The 21,808-nt window shown below is 43.1% G+C and overlaps 1 protein-coding gene across 3 annotated transcripts in view; it reads right to left on the bottom strand.

The window, feature by feature from the left end:
* Positions 1-19,582, bottom strand: part of CPSF4L (cleavage and polyadenylation specific factor 4 like) — a 168,929-nt gene extending 149,347 nt beyond the window's left edge. For 2 of the 3 annotated variants that reach the window (XM_085617346.1, XM_085617345.1), the window contains exons 1-2: positions 19,346-19,576; positions 8,463-8,513 (exon numbers count right to left, since the gene is read on the bottom strand). In XM_085617346.1, the coding sequence (XP_085473472.1) occupies positions 8,463-8,513; positions 19,346-19,448 (154 nt within the window). In that variant the 5' untranslated portion in view covers positions 19,449-19,576. Of the gene's footprint in view, positions 1-8,462; positions 8,514-19,345 lie in introns of all 3 variants that reach the window. The other variant, XM_085617344.1, reaches the window with a different exon arrangement.
* Between the last annotated feature and the right edge of the window lie 2,226 nt (positions 19,583-21,808).

Raw genomic sequence — 21,808 nt, forward strand, 5'->3', positions numbered from 1 at the left:
TTCTTGATGTGTATGTACATGTACATATATAATTGTGTAAATGCAAGTTGTACATTTAGTCTATAGCCCTTGTAGTGATAATACAAATAAATAAATAAACAGGGCTGTATTTGATTGCACGGGGAACATATTCCTTTTCAGCAGATTTGCTTCTATTTTGGTCTACAGCAAATAACACATGTTAAGCACACGCACAATTCAGTGCCACTTGTTCTAAATAGGAAAAACATAGATGTAATACCTGCTTGTAATGTTGAAGAGTAGTTTAACAAATGAATTCCTTTGTATTAATTAAATTTCCTGATTCTAACATTGTAGGATAAAACACTACAGGTAATGCAAACTTTGCTCTAATTACGTTTGTATAATGTGCCTAGGAAAATTAGGGTCAAATTAATTCTCAATTTATGTTAATAATTTTTAGGATATCGTCATTAGTAATTTAACTACATTTAAGAAATGGAAGCATTTACTTAGTTGTTTTCAATGAACTTATGGCCTTGATTGAGCCTTCCTGGAACAAGATTGGACACCACAGATCTGTTTTGGGTAACATTAGCTAAAGGAAATATTGCATATTCTGTTAGGAGCAGATGGGGATATCACTGTTTTCTTGAGAAATAATTCCAGTGTAGGAGATATGCAGGGTGGGGTTTATCCTACTGAATAACGTTATCAAGGGGTAGCAGCGTCTGTGGGCTATGTGCAGAAAATAGCTCTGCCATGCATACAGCAATAATGGTTTACACTTAAAATGGTTGTGCTAGGGCCAGATAAAAAGGCCATGAAATACAGTTTGCATTAATGCGCTATTATGTTAGACAGCTCGATAAGCTAAAGGAATTGATAGTTCGTTATTGGATTAATGTTTTCTAGTTAACCCAATGTGCTTGTACACCAAAATTTAGAAAGTGGTACAGTCCGTTAGTTTTGGACATGGCCTCTTTGGTAAGGTTTCTCCTAGTTATCTATCTCCTACAAGTTTGTCCGTGCCCAGCTGCCAAAAGGGGTGTGTATTGTCGACGGGAGGTCACCTGCTTAAGTTACCTACTGTCAAAGTGGGGTAGGAGACTAGCTCCTGGGCAAATTAAGGGTAAGCATAATTAAGTAACACGTTGTCCTTTTTCTTGGTTTTTGTGCCTATTATGTGTATTATTGTGAGCTATTCGGCGTGGAAAGTACGCAGGATATATATATATATAGCACCTCACCAGTGTTTTGTCTATTTGGCTATTAAGTAATACTGTTTGAACACTGTTAAAATTAACAAAATGAATGAATGAATAAATACACCATGTTACTTCCCATCCTGTCTATAAACTGATGTCATATGGAATTAGATAAGAAATGAAAGGATGGTAGAATAGACTAGTGTTCCCTTATTTGACCTTTAGGGGGAACTATATGTGGGTAGTTTTTGTTCTAAAATTCCCAGTTGGCAACACCATTATTGTTTATGTTATTACAGCACTACACAAAGTCGCAGAGGCATCATTAGCCCTTTATCAGTTAGTCCATGTAATTGAGCGGATAGCCCTTATTAGAGCTGGCAAATAGGGTTTTTCCCCTGAATATATTACATGGCCCAGATCATAAAAAAGTATAATACATATGTGTCACAATGCTAGGAAAGAAGCTCACATGCCCTTAAGAGTAGGACAGTTGTTCTTACGTAAGGAAAATAATTCTAGGTGCCCACAGTCCTGTACAGTAGTGAAAAAAATAACAAGTAGAAGAAGTGTTGTGAACTATATGATTTATGGAACACGAGCTTGCTAACACAAGAAACACCAACAAATAGTTGTTTTGTAAGGATTCAGAGTATTTTAGTAAATGAATACAGACTTTCCCGGCAGATTGGGAGAGAAAAATTAAGTTTACCCTTGCCAGTTCACTAAAAGTTCCTTTTATACTCGCTAATAGGTCCAGGGTGTTTTTTACTCTCAGATAGATGAAGTGGTTCTTGGGCGTCCTGCTAATGTATGGGGCGCTCCAAGACTAAAGAAGTTTTCTGAAATTGAGTATCCTCTCTGTTGATAGATTATGATTGATTGATTGATGGGAAACTTATATAGCGCAGCTATCGCCCTACGGGCATCTTGGCGCTTTAGACTGAAGAACCATACCAAGAGGACAGAAGAGGAGCAGGGGGAGCGAACCGGGTTAGATTTTGGGATAGAGCCAGGTTTTAAGTCCCTTACGAAATTCAGTTAGAGAGTTACATTGTCTCAGATTCAGAGGAAGCTTGTTCCACATACCGGCAGCTACTACACTGAAGGCCCTTCCACCTACCCTGGAACGTTTGAATCTCGGGACTGTCAGCAGGCCTGCAGTAGAGGAACGAAGCTGTCTGATTGGCAGATGACGGACAAACTTGTCCTGCATCGGGGCTGGGCCCAGTCCGTGCACTGCTCGGAAGGTCAAACACAGAGACTTAAAAGAGACCCTCTCCTTGACAGGGAGCCAGTGTAGGTCCCTCAGTGCTCCAGTGGCCGACGAACTGCGACGCCGATCGAGCACTAATTTAGCTGCTGCTGACTGTATCCTCTGCAGTCCCTGGAAGATGTACTGCGGAGCCCCCAAATAGAGGGAATTGCAGTAATCAAGCCTGCTTAAAACCGTACTGCGTACTACCATAGCTCGTGACTCCCTGGGGAGTAGGGGTAGAATACTTCGAAGTAGTCGCAGCAGAGCGAAGCAGACTGAGGTGGTCTTACTAGCCTGGGATCCCATTTGAAGGTCATCATCAAGGATCACCCCAAGATTGCGTACCTTACTGACCGGTTTTAGGGGATCTTCCTCTGGAGAGAGTCTAAATTCAGAAGGTAGATGTTTTGGAGTCCTAGTGGGAGAGCAGAAAACCACCTCAGTTTTACCACTATTGAACTGGAGAGAATTCCTTCTGAGCCAGTCCGTGGTCTGCTTCATGCATTGTAGGAACTGCTCCATAGGTAGTGCATCATCCCCTTCCAAGGAGAAGGCCAGCTGCGTGTCGTCAGCGTAGTTCACCAAGCTGACGCCAAAAGATTTAATTAGAGGGAACAGGGGCCGTAAGTAGATGTTAAAAAGGATGGGACTAATGGCAGATCCCTGCGGCACCCCGTGTGCAACTGGAAACCGACTAGAGGAAAAAGGGGTCATGGTGACTACCTGCTGTCTGCCTTCTAGGTAGGATTGCAGCCATTGCAGCGCTCTTCCTTTAACACCTATCTGCCTTAGTCTCTCCACCAGGACTGGATGGCTCACCGTATCGAATGCTGCCGACATATCGAGGAGCACTAAAATCATGGCATTCCCGTTGTCGGCACGCATTCGAAGATTATCTAACATGGTGACCAGAGCTGTTTCAGTCCCGTGGCCAGGACGAAAGCCGAACTGATCCCTATCAAGCAGGAAATTCTCCTCCAGGAAGCAAGACAGTGTCTTGCTTACCGATTTTTCGAGAATTTTCACCGGGTAGGGCAGGAGTGAAATAGGCCTAAAGTTAGCAGGTACCAAAGGGTCCAGGTAAGGTTTCTTAATCAGTGGGGTTACCACTGCTAATTTCCAGCAGTCTGGAACCGATCCATCCATCAGGGACTGATTGCAAATCATTCTCATCCAAGGGAAGGTGTTACGCCCATGTAGTTTCCAGACTTTATGGGGGAGAGGGTCTAGAGGAGAGCCAGAAGACACGCTTTCTATAAGACTATCAAAAGCCTCTTGAGAGAGTGGTTGGAAGCTGTCTAGAGCCGCGGTTAGCGAAGGGTCTGCGTCGGCCAGGCTGGTTATTTCCTCAGAGCCTTCCTGAGTAAAGTCATGTAATGTGTTGACAATGTTAGCAATTTTCTCCTGGAAGAAGGAGGCGATTTCATTGCACAGGGCTTGTGAGGGAGCTACTCTATTGTTCATACAGTCCGGAGAAGAGAGATCACGGACTATCTTAAAAAGGGCTTTTGTCCCGTTGGAAGCCTGGGTAATGGAGCTCGCATAGAAATCTGCCTTAGACCTCAGGATCAGAGCTTTGTATTGTAATTGAATCAGACGCAGGTCTGTCTTGTCGTCTTCGGCGTAATTTCTTCTCCATTTCCTCTCTGCTTGCCTTCGGGAGAGTTTAAGTTGACGCAGCTCCTCATTGTACCAAGGTGCTGATCTTTTCCTCACCTTCTTTAGTGACTTTATAGGAATGATGTAATCGAGGGTCTTAATAATCTGTGCAGTGAATGATCTATAATTTTCATCCACGGACAGGGCAGGGGAGAAGTGGCTGACTTCCGGTGATATAATTAAAGGGTCAGCTTTGGCCAATTTGGCCCACTCTCTGTCTTTCCTATAGGAGTACTGCTGGCTGGGCTTGTTCTTCCAACGGGGCAACACCAAGCTCAAATGTATGAGAGAGTGGTCCGTCCAGTTCAGGGGCGCAATATTTAATATCTTGGTTAAAGCCGGGTTGGCAAATACCAGATCCAAAATGTGCCCCTTCTGATGGGTAGGACTGGCCACCAGTTGGTGGAGATTTAAGTTAGAGCAGGTGTGCTGGAGGTCTCTCAGTTGGCTACTGAGGCCTCCATCCTCAGTAAGGTTAAAATCGCCTAGTATGATCATGTTGGTGTGGGCAAGTTTCAAGTTAATGATGGTGTCGGCGAGGAGATGAAATTGTGTTGTCGCACCCGGGGGCCTATAACAAAGCATCCCTGTAAGTAAATTCCCACCGGGAGACTGTAGAGAAAAGCCCATACTTTCTATCCCCCCGACCTCGTCAATCTGAAAAGGTCTGAAATCTAGTGTGTCCTTAAATATCATGCCCACACCGCCCCCTCTACCCATGCCTCGGGGTTTGTGAAAGATTTTGTATCCACTGGGACAGGCCCCACTCAAGCCTACAGTGGACTCAGCCGTAGTCCATGTTTCTGTTATGAAGAGGGTGTCTAACTCCAGATCTTCCAGGAGGTCATGGACTTCCGAGGAGTGTTTTACTAGCGACCGGCTATTGATAAGTCCACAAGAGAGGCTATCATCTATTGGGTTGGAGACCTTGGGTAGGTTCAATTGCAGTAGTTGTTCTCTGCTGTAGACCAGTCGTCCTGAAGGGCCATTTAAAAGGACAGCGCTTCTGGCGCTGGGAGCGGCCCGGGCGCGGACGGGCGCAGACGGGCTTGCCTCTGGCGCGCCTCCGGCGCGCCATCGGCGCGCCCGCTGCGCGCGCGCGCTGCGCGCCTGCATTGTGCGTGTTAAATAGGGGACGGAGTGTTCCCTGCACAGCTAGCACGTCTCCTAAAATGGCAGCTAGCAGTGGCAGGAGATCGAGTTCCCCACACCCAAGATTATGTGTATGCCTTGTCTAAACGATCTTTGTTCTGTTCACCAACAGATATCTGCTGCCCTACAACCATTGCCAGAGGGGTCAGGATATCAGATCCAGCCTGGGGAGTCAGCACCAGTCCAGCTTGGAGCCGAGGTGAAGGGAACCAGCACAGCCATTGCTGGCAACTTTAACAGCGGTGAGGGTGGAAGACCGGAAGAATCGTGTACCCCGATCACGGTCTTGGGTGAAAGATGGGGTCACAAATTAGGACGGAGAGCTGTTCCTTTTTTACTGATGCCCAGCTGAGAGAGGCACAGACCGATAAGAATGGCAAAGAGGTTTTGCTTGAGGTGACTCCCTGTGAAACAAGGGTTGCTTCAGATACTCCGGCATCATGCCTCTGAGTTCCGGTCCCCAACTGAAAGTGAGCCTGCACCTTTGTTTGTTGTTAAGGAGGTGCCTGGGCACACTGGGTACAATCTGCGGCCCTGATGAAAGAGCAGTGCGCCAGCGGAGCAACACAGGAGTTAGGGAAGGACCTGAGTTCAGAACAGGTGCTGTGCCTCTAGTGCCTGTTAAATTAGAGTGAAAAATACTAGTGCACTGCCTGAGACACTGGACAGGATCGTTGAGGGTATTCGCCCCGGAGGGTGATTGCTCATTCCTGAAAGAAAGTTTTCTTCTTCAGCCTGGGCCGTGATTGTTTTTCTGAGTTGGAAGTTGTGCAGCTCCACCGTGGGAGAAGTGAACATTTGATGAACGATAGGAGCCTGCCTGTGAGGCTCAGACGGACACAGGGAGTAGACTCCCCTCTGGCTGGTTGTACAGCGGCTTCAATTCCCCAAGTACTTTTTGTTAGCAATGTACCCCTTAGGTCATCTCATTTTTGAGAAGGAGCAGCCCTTTGCGGCTCCTAGTCCTAATTCCCATGGCCCCGTTTGGTCCTCCTGGTCCCCCAAAACAAAAATTGTTTCCAGAACTCAGGGACATGGACTTGGACTGGTTGGTTTTGGACACTGTTTTTCGTCTGGGGCTGGAAGTTATTATCAGCCCTATGTATATTTGTTGCGATCCTTTTTTCCTGATGCCTCTGTATTTAATGTGACCCAATGCTCTGTTCCCTTTGTGCTCCTACCTATACCTTATATATACCCGCTTAACAAAATGTTTTAAATATAAATGCCCACATAGCAATGGATCAGGATATTAATGAATTTATGAGGATAGATGTGCAGGATAACTTCCATGCTCCTATTAATTCATAGCGGATGTCTTCAGCTATATGCTAAAACGGCCATCTGTGGAAATCACAGAAATTACCGTTATCATAAGCTGAAGCCATTTTGTTTGTGGCATCCATTTTAGTTAAGAAGATCAAGTATGAGGGAGGTAGAAGATGCGATGATCCATTCGGCTTCCTAATAGTCATACAAAATCAAGGGGGGGATGGATCATTTGTACCTTCTACCAGGGTTCAGGGGTAGTATCAGTCTTAGAAAACCCTCATTCACGTAGACAGCTCGATAGGTGGTATACCTCGATTCTACGCCCTGGTCCTATACGTGACAGCATCATCATTGGGTTTCTTTTATGCTTCCTCCACCTGGAGGGAACCATTGGTTATTTCAGTAGTGATCAGAAATAAAAGTGAGGGTGCTCAAGTGAGGGGAGTTGGTTAAAAAGACAGTCCTCATGTCACCTAAACTAAAACTTTATTCAGTTTGGAGCATGGGAAAAGGTCAAAACAGTGTTGTGCATGGTGGGATGTGCTATGAGCCCACTGCACCGATTAGTCCAGGGCAATGGTCGACATGTTTCAGCCCCTTAATTGCCCATGTGGGTCGGGGGGGCTTTCGTCAGGACCTAGAATGTGTGAGAGAGATGGATATTGTCCAAATCCTAGTTTTAGTTCTGAGAAAGCTTCTCTGAACAGAGGTCAATAGTACCTCAGAGAGTCCTATTACGGGCTCCTTCGGGAGTTTGCTGGAGGCGCAATACACTGCATGTTTCACAGCTTTCCACGACTTGTGCTGATGCTGCCTTCCGGATCCCGGGTTCGGAAGGTAGCATCAGCACAAGTTGCGGAAAGCTGTGAAACATGTCCTGCACCCAACCCTCACAGGAAGCCAACCCTCCTAGGCTAAGGACAATAGGACATTGGCTGCCCACCTGCTGCGCACAGCCAAAGGCCGTGCGCAGCAGGTAGTTAGCCACCTGTGGTGCAAATGGGCACAGGGCGTAGCCATAGGATAAAGGGTTAACAAGAGGTTATCATTTGGTGTTGGATCGGGATAAAATCTTACATTTAAAAACACAAAAAATTAACACTGAAATTCACTAGTTAAAGTTTACTGAGCTACCTATACCTTGTGCCCATGCCGTACACTACTTATGACCTCATATGTTATATCACTCATGTTTGGAGACATCATTGATGACATCATCCAGTCATTGTGACAGTGTCCTCTAAGGTTTGGGGACTTGAAGTAATTAAACACGGTATACCTGTAGCCAATTTTCTATCACTATTTATGTGATAATGGACATAATATTTCACAACATGCTAGAGATAGCATATCTGTCAAGTCACCTACACTTGGTGGATATAACCCTCTTTTTACTGGTTTCCACCCAAATAAACAAAACGCCTCCTACGTTTTTTATGTGGTCACCCCTTTTTTTATACTTGAACGCCTTCCAAAAATAGTGGACTATTCATTTTAACTTGATCACCATCTTAAAAGCTTGGTATGACCCACAATTTGAAGTCAAAAGGTTGGCCGGTGTGCATTTTCCACTGTTAAGTCATCTTCTGCCAGGCCCTAGGGACAAAAATAGACTATACACATTTCTGAAATGACCTTAATGGCATACAACCCTAGAGCCATGCTTGAAACCCCAGTTTGAGCTAATGAAGGTGTCCAATAGAAATTATCTAATTGTGTTACACCTGTACCTGCTAACTAAAATTCAATCCTTGGTAAATAATTACCTCCTCAGTTCACTGATTTCATTTAACACTTTAATTTGTCTGTGCATATTTTGTGATTATTAGCCTTTTAAAGTACATTTTTTAAACAGATGCAAAGTGCTTCCTGTATTTTACTTCAGTCAGCATACCTCACCCCTAGTCTTTTGAACATAGTAAGCACTAACACAGGGGAAAATTAATACTCGCCTTTTTTGCACAGTCCCTTCATGAAATAGCTGCACACAGCAGTTCCAGATTCTGAAAGCACAAAAACACAGTCTTACATTTGGTTTCACTGCTCTGCAATTAGATAAACTAATGAAACACCCCAGAGAGATACTGCTGCGGATTAGGTGCTAAAGCTAGTCAATCTTCATTATCCTACTCGCACTAGCAGCACATGGCTAGCTCACCCAGCACACTATAAACCATTCACTTTACATACACTAAGCACATGAAAGCATATCTAAACATTACAAATAGGAGGTTTATATGTTAGTTGTTTTATTTGTTCAATAAACTTTATTCGTTTTTTATAATAAAAAGCAAAACAGAGGAAATGAGGAGGGAGAAGAAAAAGATTCAACATTCGACAGTTGCATAATGTGTACATTAATGTGGTGCATACAGATATTGATGTATAGGGAATGAGATAACAGCTGACATGAGCCCAGTACATATGAAGCAACAGAGGCATTTGTCAGCTGGCTATGGGCATCCAATATATCATGAAATTCAGTTTACAATAATAACAGCCTGTGCAGTTGTCTAACAGTTATTATGAACCGAGTCATTTCTATTCATGCAATGGCACAGCTGTCACTAGTGCAGAAGGAGCAGTGGTACTGGTGGGTAAGAGGACCTAACATGGATTCTCACAGAGCAAATATTCTATATCCACAGTTTGTCACAGTGGGCAAACAACACCCAAACCCTTACTTACTACAGCAGAGTGTGAGATTCCATGCAACAAAATCCTTCCCTGAAAACTTCCATACAGACTAGTAACAATCCACCCTTAAATGGATTAATGTCAACAAATGGTTTTTCACACACAATATGCAAGGCCTGCTACCTTTATTTCAACATTTGATAATACGCAGGTCATTCCTAAAGCCATGACCACCATAACCAACTTAGTCCTGCTGTACTAAGTAGAAGCCTTGCCAGAAGCCTAAAAGAGCAGTACAAGCCTTTTCAGTGCAAGCACACAACTTCTGTCCAATCAAATCCTGTATTCAGCAGAAGAAACATATGGGTGGCACCTAAGCCCCTCTCTCACTAGTACAGTGAAAGTTGTTTTCGTTGATCACAAAGTCTAGTGAAAGCTGTGCTGTCACGCCAGACCTCAAATTGTACTGGGTCGAAATGCTTCAGCAGCTAAGAGGTTAATGATATACATTATATGTTAGGTATCACATTAAGATATTTTGTGATCATTATACTCTCAAATGTGGTATTGATGTACTCTATTTGATGTTATGGCATCTGTGCAACATGTGCATGAACCCGTTGAATAACACTCAACTAACATGTTATTTATTGGTGTTGATCTGCTGGTTAAAACAATCCGCCTGGGCGGTCTATAACACTTTAGGCAGCCCTAGTATTACAATTTGGACAATTCTAGCACGGCTACACGTAGGGCATGGGGAACAACGTGCCCCTCAAGCTCAAAACACACTTGGGTGCTAAAAAAATTATATATATTTTTTTTGTATATATTTATATTTTGCCGGCATTGCTGATTACTTCCGCAAGACGGGGCCAGTGCGTAGGACGGACGTCGGAACCTGTTGTAAATTTTAAAGAAAGCTTTGTATATCGTGTCCCATACAAAGAATTACTCGCACTCCAGGATCGTGGTCACACAAGATTATTGTATTTGTATCAACGTTAACTCGTTTAAACCACAAGGTCTTTTTCAACGTCAGTTTGCACAAACAAAAAACACCATTTTATCGTGTTGACATGAAGGGCAATAGAGGACAGACAATGCGCTTCCGGCTGATCATAGGCATAGAAAACAGACTCCCTTTACAACCTGTTTTTTTCTAACAGGGTAGATAATTGTTAAAAATTATCACAATTAATGATAATTCACTACTGAGCACAAAATTACTGAGCGCATGCGATTTAACATGCCTAAAATTATAAATTGCATTTTAAATTGATATCACTGATATGAAGTCATAACAGTTTCAAATAAAATCCCAATAAATGTAACAATTGTTTGAAGCCTGAGTTTCATATCGTTTTGGGGGGCTTAAGCAGTGTGAGGCTCCCTTTGAAGCTTAGCCTCAAAGTTACCAGCATTTCCGGCCAAGTGGCCATAATAACTACCACCCCACTCTCAACAAATACCACAGAATAATGCCCAATGTCAGTCAGTCAGTCAGTCAATCAATCATGGTACATTTAAAATACAATAAAGAAAGTCTATCAGATGAAAAAGACAATTCTATCCTTTGTGAATTTTGTGGATACCGTGCAACAAAATAAATGACTTAACCCAAGACATTTTAAAACGGGGTGCCGAGAGAGGACACGCTGTACCCCCTTGGCCCTAGACCTCGCTAAACCACTTAAATTCGAAACTCAGCTCATGATCCCTAGAGCTTCCAAGCTACCTGCTAGGCCACCTGTGAAGTTCTTCCTGGTGTGAACATTACACCTCGGATGGGAGGCCCCACGAGGTCCGATATATCACAGGGGAATCGAGATCACAAAGGGATCTGGATGCAAACTAAGAAACGTAGAACACTACTTATCCGATGTGGACAAAATTCCTCATCCTCGTTCATCCCCGAGGGAGACTTGCTGCCCAGAAGAAGAATGTAACTTGATTCCAGGACTCTGAGCTGTTTCTCTCTGTCTCCCCCTCTGGGGCCTGCTTCCACCCTGTCAATGTCAAAGAAAGAAAAGACATTACGACATCACTTTTTCAAAGATAAGGACATGACATCACCCCTTACAGACACCACGAATACGGGTCTGAGAATACGCTCTACATTCAATCCTCCAGTACATCAAGTTCCACCACAAGTACTCACCTTTGAAAGGAAAGTGCAAGAAGAAATTGCAACTCTGTGCACAAACAAGCAAAAGAGCTATAGCAATCTTCCTAGGCGAGAATCAGCTGCACTTCGTTCTCTAACTGAAGATAGAGAAATCATTATTAAGCCCGCTGACAAGGGTGGAGCAACAGTCATAATGGACACCCAAAGTTATCGAGAAGAGTGTCTCAGAATATTAGACAACAACAGGTTCTATCATCGCCTGAGAGAAGATCCCTCAGAAAGAATTGGCAAAACCATCAATGGGATAGTAGAAGAAGGACTAAATGAAGGTTGGATAACCCCACAAGAAAGTGCTTTTCTGCGGACAACCCACCCGGTAATGCCGTATTTCTACACATTACCCAAAATTCATAAGACCCAAAGACCTCCCCCTGGTAGACCCATAATATCGGGGATTGGCTCCATGCTAGAACCTTTATCTACCTTTGTAGATTTTTTTCTAAGACCACTAGTGAGACAGATGCCGACTTATTTGCAAGATATCAAAGATGTACTCCGTCTTCTTCCTACAGTAGATTTTGATCCAGAACAAGATCTTCTTGTTTCCTTTGATGTTGAATCGCTTTATACATCGATTCCACAAGATGAAACACTGGACACCATTGCTTCCATCTTGAACAATGCTAATCTGGATTCTATCACTCCAGTCCATTTTATTATGGCTCTAGCACAAGTAGCAATGAAAGAAAACTTCTTCATGTATGAAGACAAGATTTAGCTACAAATCTCAGGCACGAGCATGGGAAGTGTTTTCGCGCCAAGTCTGGCGAACCTTTATGTTCGCAGGTTTGAACAAGAGCACATTTTCAATGAGGACAACCCCTTCCATGAGTCTATTAGACTATGGAAGAGGTACATTGACGATATCTTGGTGGTATGGAGAGGAAATTTGGAATCAGTTGAACTCTTTCAAGAATGGCTTAACACACGTAACGCCTTTTTGAGGTTTACCCTTGAAGCTCATAAGACCAGGATATCTTTTTTGGATTTGTCTATCTTTGTAACACCTAATGGCCTAGCGAGCGAACTTTATCACAAACCTATGGCTCGTAATGCTCTGTTGAGATATGACAGTCAGCATCCTAAAGCCTTACGCGATAATTTACCATTTGGCCAATTTTTACGTTTGAGACGTTATTGCTCGACCCTGGATCTATATAAACAACATGCTAGTGACCTCTCTAACCAACTATCAGTGAAACTATACCCCAAGAAACTGATCAGAAATGCATACAAACGTGCAACGAACAATCATAGAGATGCATTGCTTGAACCCAGGCCTGAAAAACTTCAACTAGAACGCCTTACATTTGTTAATACCTTCAGTACACTCACGAATGGTATTCAGAAAAGCATTCGCAAAAACTGGCGTATCTTAAATACTTGCAATCACAGAATTCCGATGCCACTCTTTGCCTTCAAAAGGGGTAAGAATCTCTGAGACAAATTGGTTAACACTCGTATCAGAGAGCGAGAACCACAAACACAGGGTACACTATGGAATCTACCAGCTATCCATGGTCATTATCCCTGCGGTACTTGTGCTGTTTGCCCGCAAACTAAACAATCCAAAACTATCGAGATAGGTACAACCAGGCCATGGATACAGAAATCTTTCACTAACTGCAATAGTGATAACCTGATCTACTTACTACAATGTCCATGCCAATACCAGTACGTAGGTATGACGACCCGCAAAGTGAAACTAAGGATGCAAGAACACAAGAGCACCTTTAGATGCAGAAAGACCAATACAAGGCTCATGTGGAAATATGGATTTTTCTGGTCAGTTATGTCCCCTATCTTGGACCCCAACGGTTCTATGTGCATGTTACAAGTACATGTATGTTCCCTCCAGTTCCAGTTATGAAGACGCAAATACATGTGCTTCCACCGTTAACATGTCCTCTTTCAGATCCGCCATGAATGGGCCGGATATTCCATTCCTAAGTACGAAAGGCCACCGCCTTTATATGGTTCACTTATGCCATTTTACAGTTCAGACGAGTAGGCCCTGATTCTGTCATCAAGCTTTTCTTGCTTTCTGTCTCTGAAGCTCCAGTCCGAGCCTGCATCTGTGACCATGAACTTTGTCTCATCCTCTGCGCGGCTCACAGTGCCTGACATCAGCTTGCTGCCTGCCAAGAACTGTATTTCACCTTCGAAATTATCTGCTCCGTTCCCTATCCAATGCATTCCTGTCTAGTAGTTTAAGTAAACATTCTGCCAGCTACCGAGCAGAGGCCCGGCTTCTCTGTCTTTATACAAGTAATTCATAGCCCTATTACCATGGAAGACTTCTGCCCTCGCATCTAGTGTAGACACTTAGACGCTTGTACACGCACTAACAGTCAGTATAGTCAGTATAGAATAAGATTCTACTCCAAGAAGGCCTCTCTTTTGGATAACATAGTTCTTTAAACATAGGATGTTAGATATGATTTGGGATTAGGTTGACTTGACCCTCTAGACATCTGTCGCCACATGTAGAGCTAAATGTCAAGTCCCCTTCACCCCCTAGCTGCACGTCAATCACACATCATGCTGCTGCGCGCGCATTTCTGCCAAGTATTTCTGCTGACATTGCGAAATTCTTTCATGGAACCACCCCATTATGACATCATGCCTGATGACGTTCCTTTGTTACGCCCAATCACGCCCATTTTCATTACGCATGAATAATGTTATCTTCCTTATCAATTGTTACGCCTCTCGCATTTGCTTCACTGTAATGCCTATTGTATAAAAGTAATTAATTATCAATAATGTATGTACTTCACTTCCTGAGCCTCCGTGGTGATGGAACCTGGAGTCCACGATTTCGAAATCGTCCATTGGAATAAAGCCCGTTCCTAACCTCTAATACCACGGATTCTGCCTCTTATTTATTGAGCTATTTTTATTATGTTCTGTATCAAATTAAGTCCCGGTAATTAAATTATTTACCACACTCACTCGACATTTTGTTGAGAAAAATCACCAGGCGGATGATTTCACATGGACGGTTTTAGAAAAACCATTCATACCGTCCTATACCACTGACAAGACCAACTTTCTCTTTAATAAAGAACAACGATGGGTATTTAAATTACGAAGTGACCAGCTTGGTCTTAATGATTCGATTCCTTGGACTGCGTTACATTAGTCCATGGTAGGCATAGACCAGATAATGCTGCAGCTGCCTTACCTGTTAGATCTTAGTTGAAAAGGTCTGTTGCATGTAAGTGACTAGGGATAGGTATAGGAGTCAATGTCATTATTTTCCAACCAATTCCCTACCGATAATTGTCTATCGCCAACTGCAATCTAACCAAAATGGCTTATATTGACACTAGTTTCTTTCTCTACAATCACAGTACCTGTCGGTATCAAGAAACCCCCTCCGTCCCCCCCGCCCCCTCCTGGTTGATAACTACGCCATGCGTATCCTACAATATGATGGGTTTTATACCCATTCAGATAACAACATTAGTCAGACACCCAAAAACGTCTCCATTAAAACATAGTAGGTACGAGAGAGGTAATTTTGTTGCAGCTCCCTTTCCTTCCACCTATTGCACAAAGGTGCTTTACATACATTAGAGATAGGTATCTGCAGTTTCCTGTCTAACTTAAGCACGTTTCAGTGTTGAATAGTAAATGAACCAGGGGTACCAGTGCTAGTTGAATGCCGTTTTCCTAGAAACGTGATTGGTCACACAACTAATGTGGACATTGTCATAAGCCTGAGACCGCATAAAAACGTGCTCATAAATACATTCGCATTGTAAACATGGTGTGTGGGTGCGAGTCCTTTGACTGTGTCAATACTATCGTTATAGGCATTCAAAGACGCGTCATTGTTCTGGCGCCTCCTCTATGTTCACTAGTGTTACCGTGATTTATGCTGACTTATTCAAGACACACAACAAAAACTACCACTTCCCTGTATTATGACGTCACTCTGTAGTTTACATACAGCGATTGGATTGGTAACGTTATGCACGCAATGAGCACGTTTAAAACATCACCTGACCGGAATCTCGGCACCTCCCACAAACTCAGGAGAGTCCGAGGTACCGACGGACAGGTGAGTGTTTGCAATCTTGCATTTGCGGTTACGCGGATGAGTTTATGGATTCGCCTTTACCTTGTGAGAGTTAACCTACTAAGAGAAACGCGCTGTAATTTTGAACTGTTTTCACGTGTCACTGAGAGAATAGCTTGCAATTTTTGAATAGAGAGAGTCCTGAGCGTTACCTCGGTACCACCCATTAACATAGGAGAGTCCGAGGTACTAATGGCCAGGCGACTGAATCGTGTTCAAGTGGGCATTGGGATTCCCATTCACTCGCTCTTATTTGGCGACAGTTACCCTACCGAGATAATTATGCTGCACTTACGTGTCACTGAGAGAATCGTGGTCAAGCGGCCATTGGTATTTCCATTCACTCGCTTTCAGCTGGCAATAGTTATTCCACCGAGATAGTTATGCCACATATTACACGCTTTTGTATCCTTGTTTGGTGGCTAAATGCAATAATAGAGAGAGTTCATTAACACTTTACCCTTAAGATACTGTTGATCTCAACTAGAGGCGAAACTTGAACGCATAAGCATGAAATATGTCCAAGCTTCACCCCTTCATACAGCTAGTATCCTTGACCGTAGAAGACATCCATTGCTGATAGAGGTTTTTAAATTGGCGTTTTCCTTCTTTTTTCCTTTATTTGTTTCCCCAAGAAGGGTACTGACATATCCCACTAGAGAAAGTGATTAAGTGTGAGGATAATGGATGTCTAGTACGTTTGGTTGACATATTGAAGCAAATACAAGCAATAGCTAAATTGGAGTACACTCTTGAAGAAATACATTGTACTCTGTAAACCAATATTGATCGACCTTTCATCTAAATTTTCTTTAGAGCGGGGTCTCCTTTTTCCTGAGTAAGTGACCAGGTGAGGTGAGGTCTGTATCTCGAATGATGCAGGTGAGTGCACTGTCTTATTAGTTAAATATCGGTGCGCGAACACAAAGAATCGCCTACATGTTGCGATTTTTAAGGAACTTACTATACCATACCAAGAATAATACATTTGTCGATGCATTTATTCATTACAGGAGTGAAGATCACCCTGCTCATTCAGAGATCTCACCACTCAAGGTTGTACTTTTTGACAATTTTGGATTTACACGTTTTATATACTTTATCAATTTCACTTTTATGCAGTAGCTAGTTTAGGTATATTGGTCCTGAAGAAAGCCGGGCAAAGTTCCATCTAGGCTGAAACTAGTCGACCCACTGTGAAGCAACCTATTTGTTCAAAGTTGCTTAAATATTTTTAATAGGATTGGAATAGAGTTGGTGATTAAAGGTTGTGTCTCTCTCCCAACTCCTTTTTAAATTTCACTTTTCTGCACTGCACCACTAAGATTTCCATCACATAAGAGACGATTTACTATCGCAGTACTACTCATGATCATGTCGGTCAGTCTCTTTTTGTATGTTTTCTTTCTCTGACTAGACTTTGTTTGGTTCAGCTGCAATCTACTGCTACATGATTTCCCTCAAGGCTTTGAGGAACAGTAGCTTAGATTGAAGGATTACCAGATGATGACACTGGCCTCTCTTGGCGGTTGATGGAAATCCTGTCAACATTCTGTGAATCTACTTCCTTTACTTGTCAATGTCCCTCCTTAGCAATTGTTAGGATAACTTTTCTTGGTGCCCTGTTGTTGGTTAGTCTGTTCTTTATAGCCTTCCTAAATTAGACCACCAGTTCCCTTTGTATGTGTGTTAAAGGTATTGGGGATTGGAACTGTTGTTTGGTCGGTAAACTCTCCCTTAGACCCTATTTCTCCCCCCTGGAGTCATGTATGATGGAACAGCAAAATCACAATACCAAGAACTATGTAAAATAGACTTTAAATTCCTTAGAATTGTACTTATACAAGAAAAAGGATTTGCTGTTTTAGTAAGAGGTAGGCCCTGTTGAGCTCTTATTCCCACTAAAGGGGATCTGGTAGCAGTCTATTGATTCTTGCTGGTATTGAGTGATGCAGCATCTAGCATTGCTGCAAGCCTGTGAGGCATTTGGCAAGAGCGTTGTGGAATAGCCAACAATGCCCGATAAAGTTGGTCCATATCTGAAATGACACTAAGCTAAAAACTATGAAGTAGAATGAATCAAATTAATTTTCAGTGGCTGAGATTAATTCAAGCACGCCATTCACCACTTTTTGCACTTCTCAATATTTTGAAGTGCATTATACCCATGCACTGTATCAACATTGGCATCATTTTTACAGGGTGTCCAATGTTCCTTTAGCGTATTAGTTTCCTTGCACAATATGTATAATACGGCATTATTATACCTGCCGTTGTTCAATGTTTAACTTCAATAATCTTTCTGATATTCTACAATCATTCATTCTGTGACAGTTCCAACTAGTCACAGAATGTTCCTAAATGACATTTCTGGAACTGCATCATCTGCACTGTGGGCAAAAAGGAAGTTTTAGATCAATTTATCTTGAGGTCATGGTTTGGTTAGTGTCCTGGCTGAAGTTCTGAATGTGTCTGTGTATTATCAATAACTGAAGCATGGGTGAATGAATTTGGGTGTTGTCATTACCAGAGTGTTGGTGTTCATTTAGAGAGAATTTAGAGTGAGCATGTCAATTCTCAAGAACAGAACATTGGAAGGGACTGGGATATTATGAGGAACAGAACACTTAGCCATGCTGGGCACTTTAAGTAGCACAGTTGTGATGATTCAGAATAGGGACTCTGGGTAAAATAGCAGGACACTACACAAATCTATTTTGTGCATCAGGAATTCAATTGGGCACCCACATTTTTGATGAATCATTTTCATATCTACCGTTACAATTCACAGCATCTATCGTTTAAAAACCAATTCTTTGTACAGTAAATCTTTGAGGTGGTTTTCCTCTGGTTGTTTGTGCTGATTCCACAGCATTGAGAGTTATTTATGTAAAAAATAGGGCCAAATTTATGTAGCACTGGTCGCAATTTGCAACCAGTATGGTACTTTGGGAATCCACTTATGTACGAATAGGTTGGTTTGCAAAACAGAGTGACCTAGTGGGTCACAATTCGATCTACCTGATGAATATTAAGGAGGTAGGTCCCAATTTGTGTTCCACTAGGAATCACAGCCAGGACAGGAATGGTGGCCTGCTGAAGTCAGCAGACCACCTTGTCTGTGATTACTTTTAAATAAAGCATTTTTTCTTTTAATGCAGCCCATTTTCCTTTAAGATAAACGGTATGCGTATAAAATGAAAAATATTTTTTTTAATATTCACAAAAGATAAGTAAGGATCCTTTGGCGATCCCTTCCCATTTGCAAATACCTTACCACTACTTTTCAGTAGTCGGTAAAGTTTTAATGTTTTGCGACAGGATTTTGGTCACAAAATATTAATACATACCAAAGTGATGCGGTATTTGGAATGGATGCCCTAGACACACCCCTTCCAAATAACCAATTGGTATTTGACTGTAAACTTACATTTCGATGTTACCGAATTCCAATTTGGCACAATCTACACTTTTTTACTTAATAAACTTTCATGCGTTCCAAATCTGTTACTTTAGAGCACTCCCATTCTAAAAACCATCCCAGTGTCACTGTGTTTAAGCATCAAAAGGATGGAACCGCATCAAGTGTGAAACATTTTGGATGGGGAGGTGAATGAGCCCATATGTTCAATGTTAAATGTGACACTAAGTCCCAGAATGCAACAGATGTTGATGCAACAAAACAAAAACAAAAAACACGAAACCAATGACAGGCGTAGGCCTACTTCCCAGAATCCCAGCTCTAGTAAGTCTGCTTTAGACAGTGCACTGTGGGTGGCTTTCCGAAAGTGATAACAATACAACTTTTCTCTCCTGTATGTCCCAAAATGTGCCTCTTTAATTTTCACGCCTTGGATTGAGTGCGAAGGATAAATAAACGTTTGCTGCACGTGCCTCGCAGTGTCACGCGCGATCGCACTTACTGTCCATTCCATTAAAAGGCAGCAGGAAGGCCCCTTTCTGCTCGTCCACGTCCATCTCGATGTCGAAAGTGAACTTCTCCACTCCGGCGATGAGTTCCTGCATCCTTGATCCGAATGGACAAGCAGAGTCGGCGACAACACCATGCAACGTCCAAGCTGGCAGGCGGCCTATCTCCCCTCAGGCATAGGCCACGTGACCCAAACACAAGTCACCACAAAGTAGCTTCCTGCCTGCTCGTACCTGTGCGATGGTTACCTTCTTTAATGGGCCGCAGCTGACTGGCCGTGCATACGTAGGATTCCACTCCACCAAATGGAAATTAAATATTATTTCACCTGCACATCATCGCACTCAAGCTGTCCACTGTCCAAATGTTTGCAGTGAGCTCTGGCTAGTCTGGCTTCAACTCACATCACTGCTATTGCTGTAGTTCTGTTCATAATCAGAGCTGGCAAACATGCAGCTGTTCAATACCCAGGAATATTACTCAGTTCCATGCAGGGATAGATAATACATTTAGTTCTTGTCCTTTTCTTTGCATGCTGGTATTTGTAGTTATGTATTTCCCAGCATCCACTGAGCACTGCAAGCCCCACAATGCAAAGAGAAAACCGGGACAGGCCGTGGAAGCAGCTCGACTTGTCTTTTCTATCCTCGTTCCTGTCACAAAGGAATGCGTCATGGGCCTTGTGATTTGCTTAACTGCGCGTGCTCTGTATCTTTGCAATCATCAGAAACAAACAGAGAAGCCCAAGGCTGAAAAAATGATCGGTACACGCGCATGTAAATAACGTGGGCAGAGTGAACACTGCTGTGCGGGGAGGAGCAGTAAAGGGGAAACATGAAAACCCCATTTTCCAAAGGCACAGACGCTCAGTTGGAGGGTGATTAAATACATGGTTGGACTTGGGGGTATGTTGAAGGAGGCTATCACCAGCACCCACGGTTGACGAGAGTAAGAATATAAACACGCACCCATGGAGTGCTAGAGGCTAAAGGGACGAAAATAGTTCCCTGAATGTAACCAATGAGAAGATACAAGACATCCAATCAAAATAATGGTAAATAAGCAATGAGAGGAGAAGAAACACAAGAAGAGGAAGTAAATCCATCAAATAATAAGCAACCAAATGAGAGTGATAAAAAAGCCAGCCAATGTAGGGTGACCAGATTCTCCCAAAAAAAAAAAAAAACAGGGACGGGTCATTGACATGGAAGTAGGACTACAGTTTGCAGTAACCATCGACATAAAAGTAGGACTATTTGACAGCTGTCATAGGCATAGAAAAGGAATACAATGACAGCTTCTTCCACAGACAGAGATGAAGCATTACAGACGTCAAATCAGAGGTCTTTTATTCGCAGTAACCATTAATTCCATTTAAACAGACTTTGCCTAATCATTTGTTATGGTTGGTAACTACCGTTGCCTTGAAATTTCCGGTATGGGTTCCTATTAAATAAGTATATATATAAATATAGATATAGATGTAGCAGAAATACTACCTGAGCAGGCTTGGAGGCTGCAATAACTTGAACATATGAACACTCGGCGCACATGACACCCGACTCTTCCCCCACACTCCCTTTAACCACTTATGCAGCCTGTCCCCTCCCAGCGCACCCAAACAAGACTGGCATAGAAAAGTCCTAAAACAGTACCCAGAAGAAATTTCCCCCATTCAAAAAAATAACTATTTCTTGCTCGATTTAACTTTAAAGGGCTTGTCTAGAGTGTTTTCTGGTATTAAGGGAAAAGCTTCTGTTTCACTTGTTCCAATTCTTTATTCCATGGCAGCTGTGTTTATCTACCTACAAGGAGAACTAGTGCTCAACCCTATTTTCGCAGGAGGGACGAACATCCACTTCAGCCACACCACGTAGCCCCTCTGGACGGACCACCACTGCGTACACTTCACCTTCAATACCACCACAGCACCCAAACCCGCCCCTCCCCCGCCACGAAGGGACTGGAGCAAGATCACAGAGGAACACATTAACACCACCCTACTCCGAGACCCCCCAGTGTCACGACCAATGCCAACTCCGCAGCAAAAGAACATCACTGCTGGATCTCCAGCTGCGCTGACAAGCTCGCGCCCCTCCGCCACCCTGCCAAACAACACACCCGGAAGGCCGCCTGGTTCACCACCGTATTCCAAGAAGCCAGGCGATCCTGCAGATGCCTTGAGAAGACCTGGCGAAACCAGAAAACCACAGAAAACCTGGACAACCACCCTGAAGGAATACCACCAGCGGATAAGGTACACCAAGCGGACTTTCATCAAGAACAAGATCCACACCAACGCAACCAACGCCAAAGAACTTTTCAACATCATACAGCAATTCACCAAACCCCCCAGCAAATCCACGGACGTCACACCATCCCAGGAACTCTGCAACAAGCTCAGCTCCTACTTCCCTCTGAAAATCAAGGCCCTCTATGACAACTTCAGTGAACA

Source organism: Triturus cristatus, chromosome 7 (assembly GCF_964204655.1).
Source record: "Triturus cristatus chromosome 7, aTriCri1.1, whole genome shotgun sequence".
Classification (NCBI taxonomy): Eukaryota; Metazoa; Chordata; class Amphibia; order Caudata; family Salamandridae; genus Triturus; species Triturus cristatus.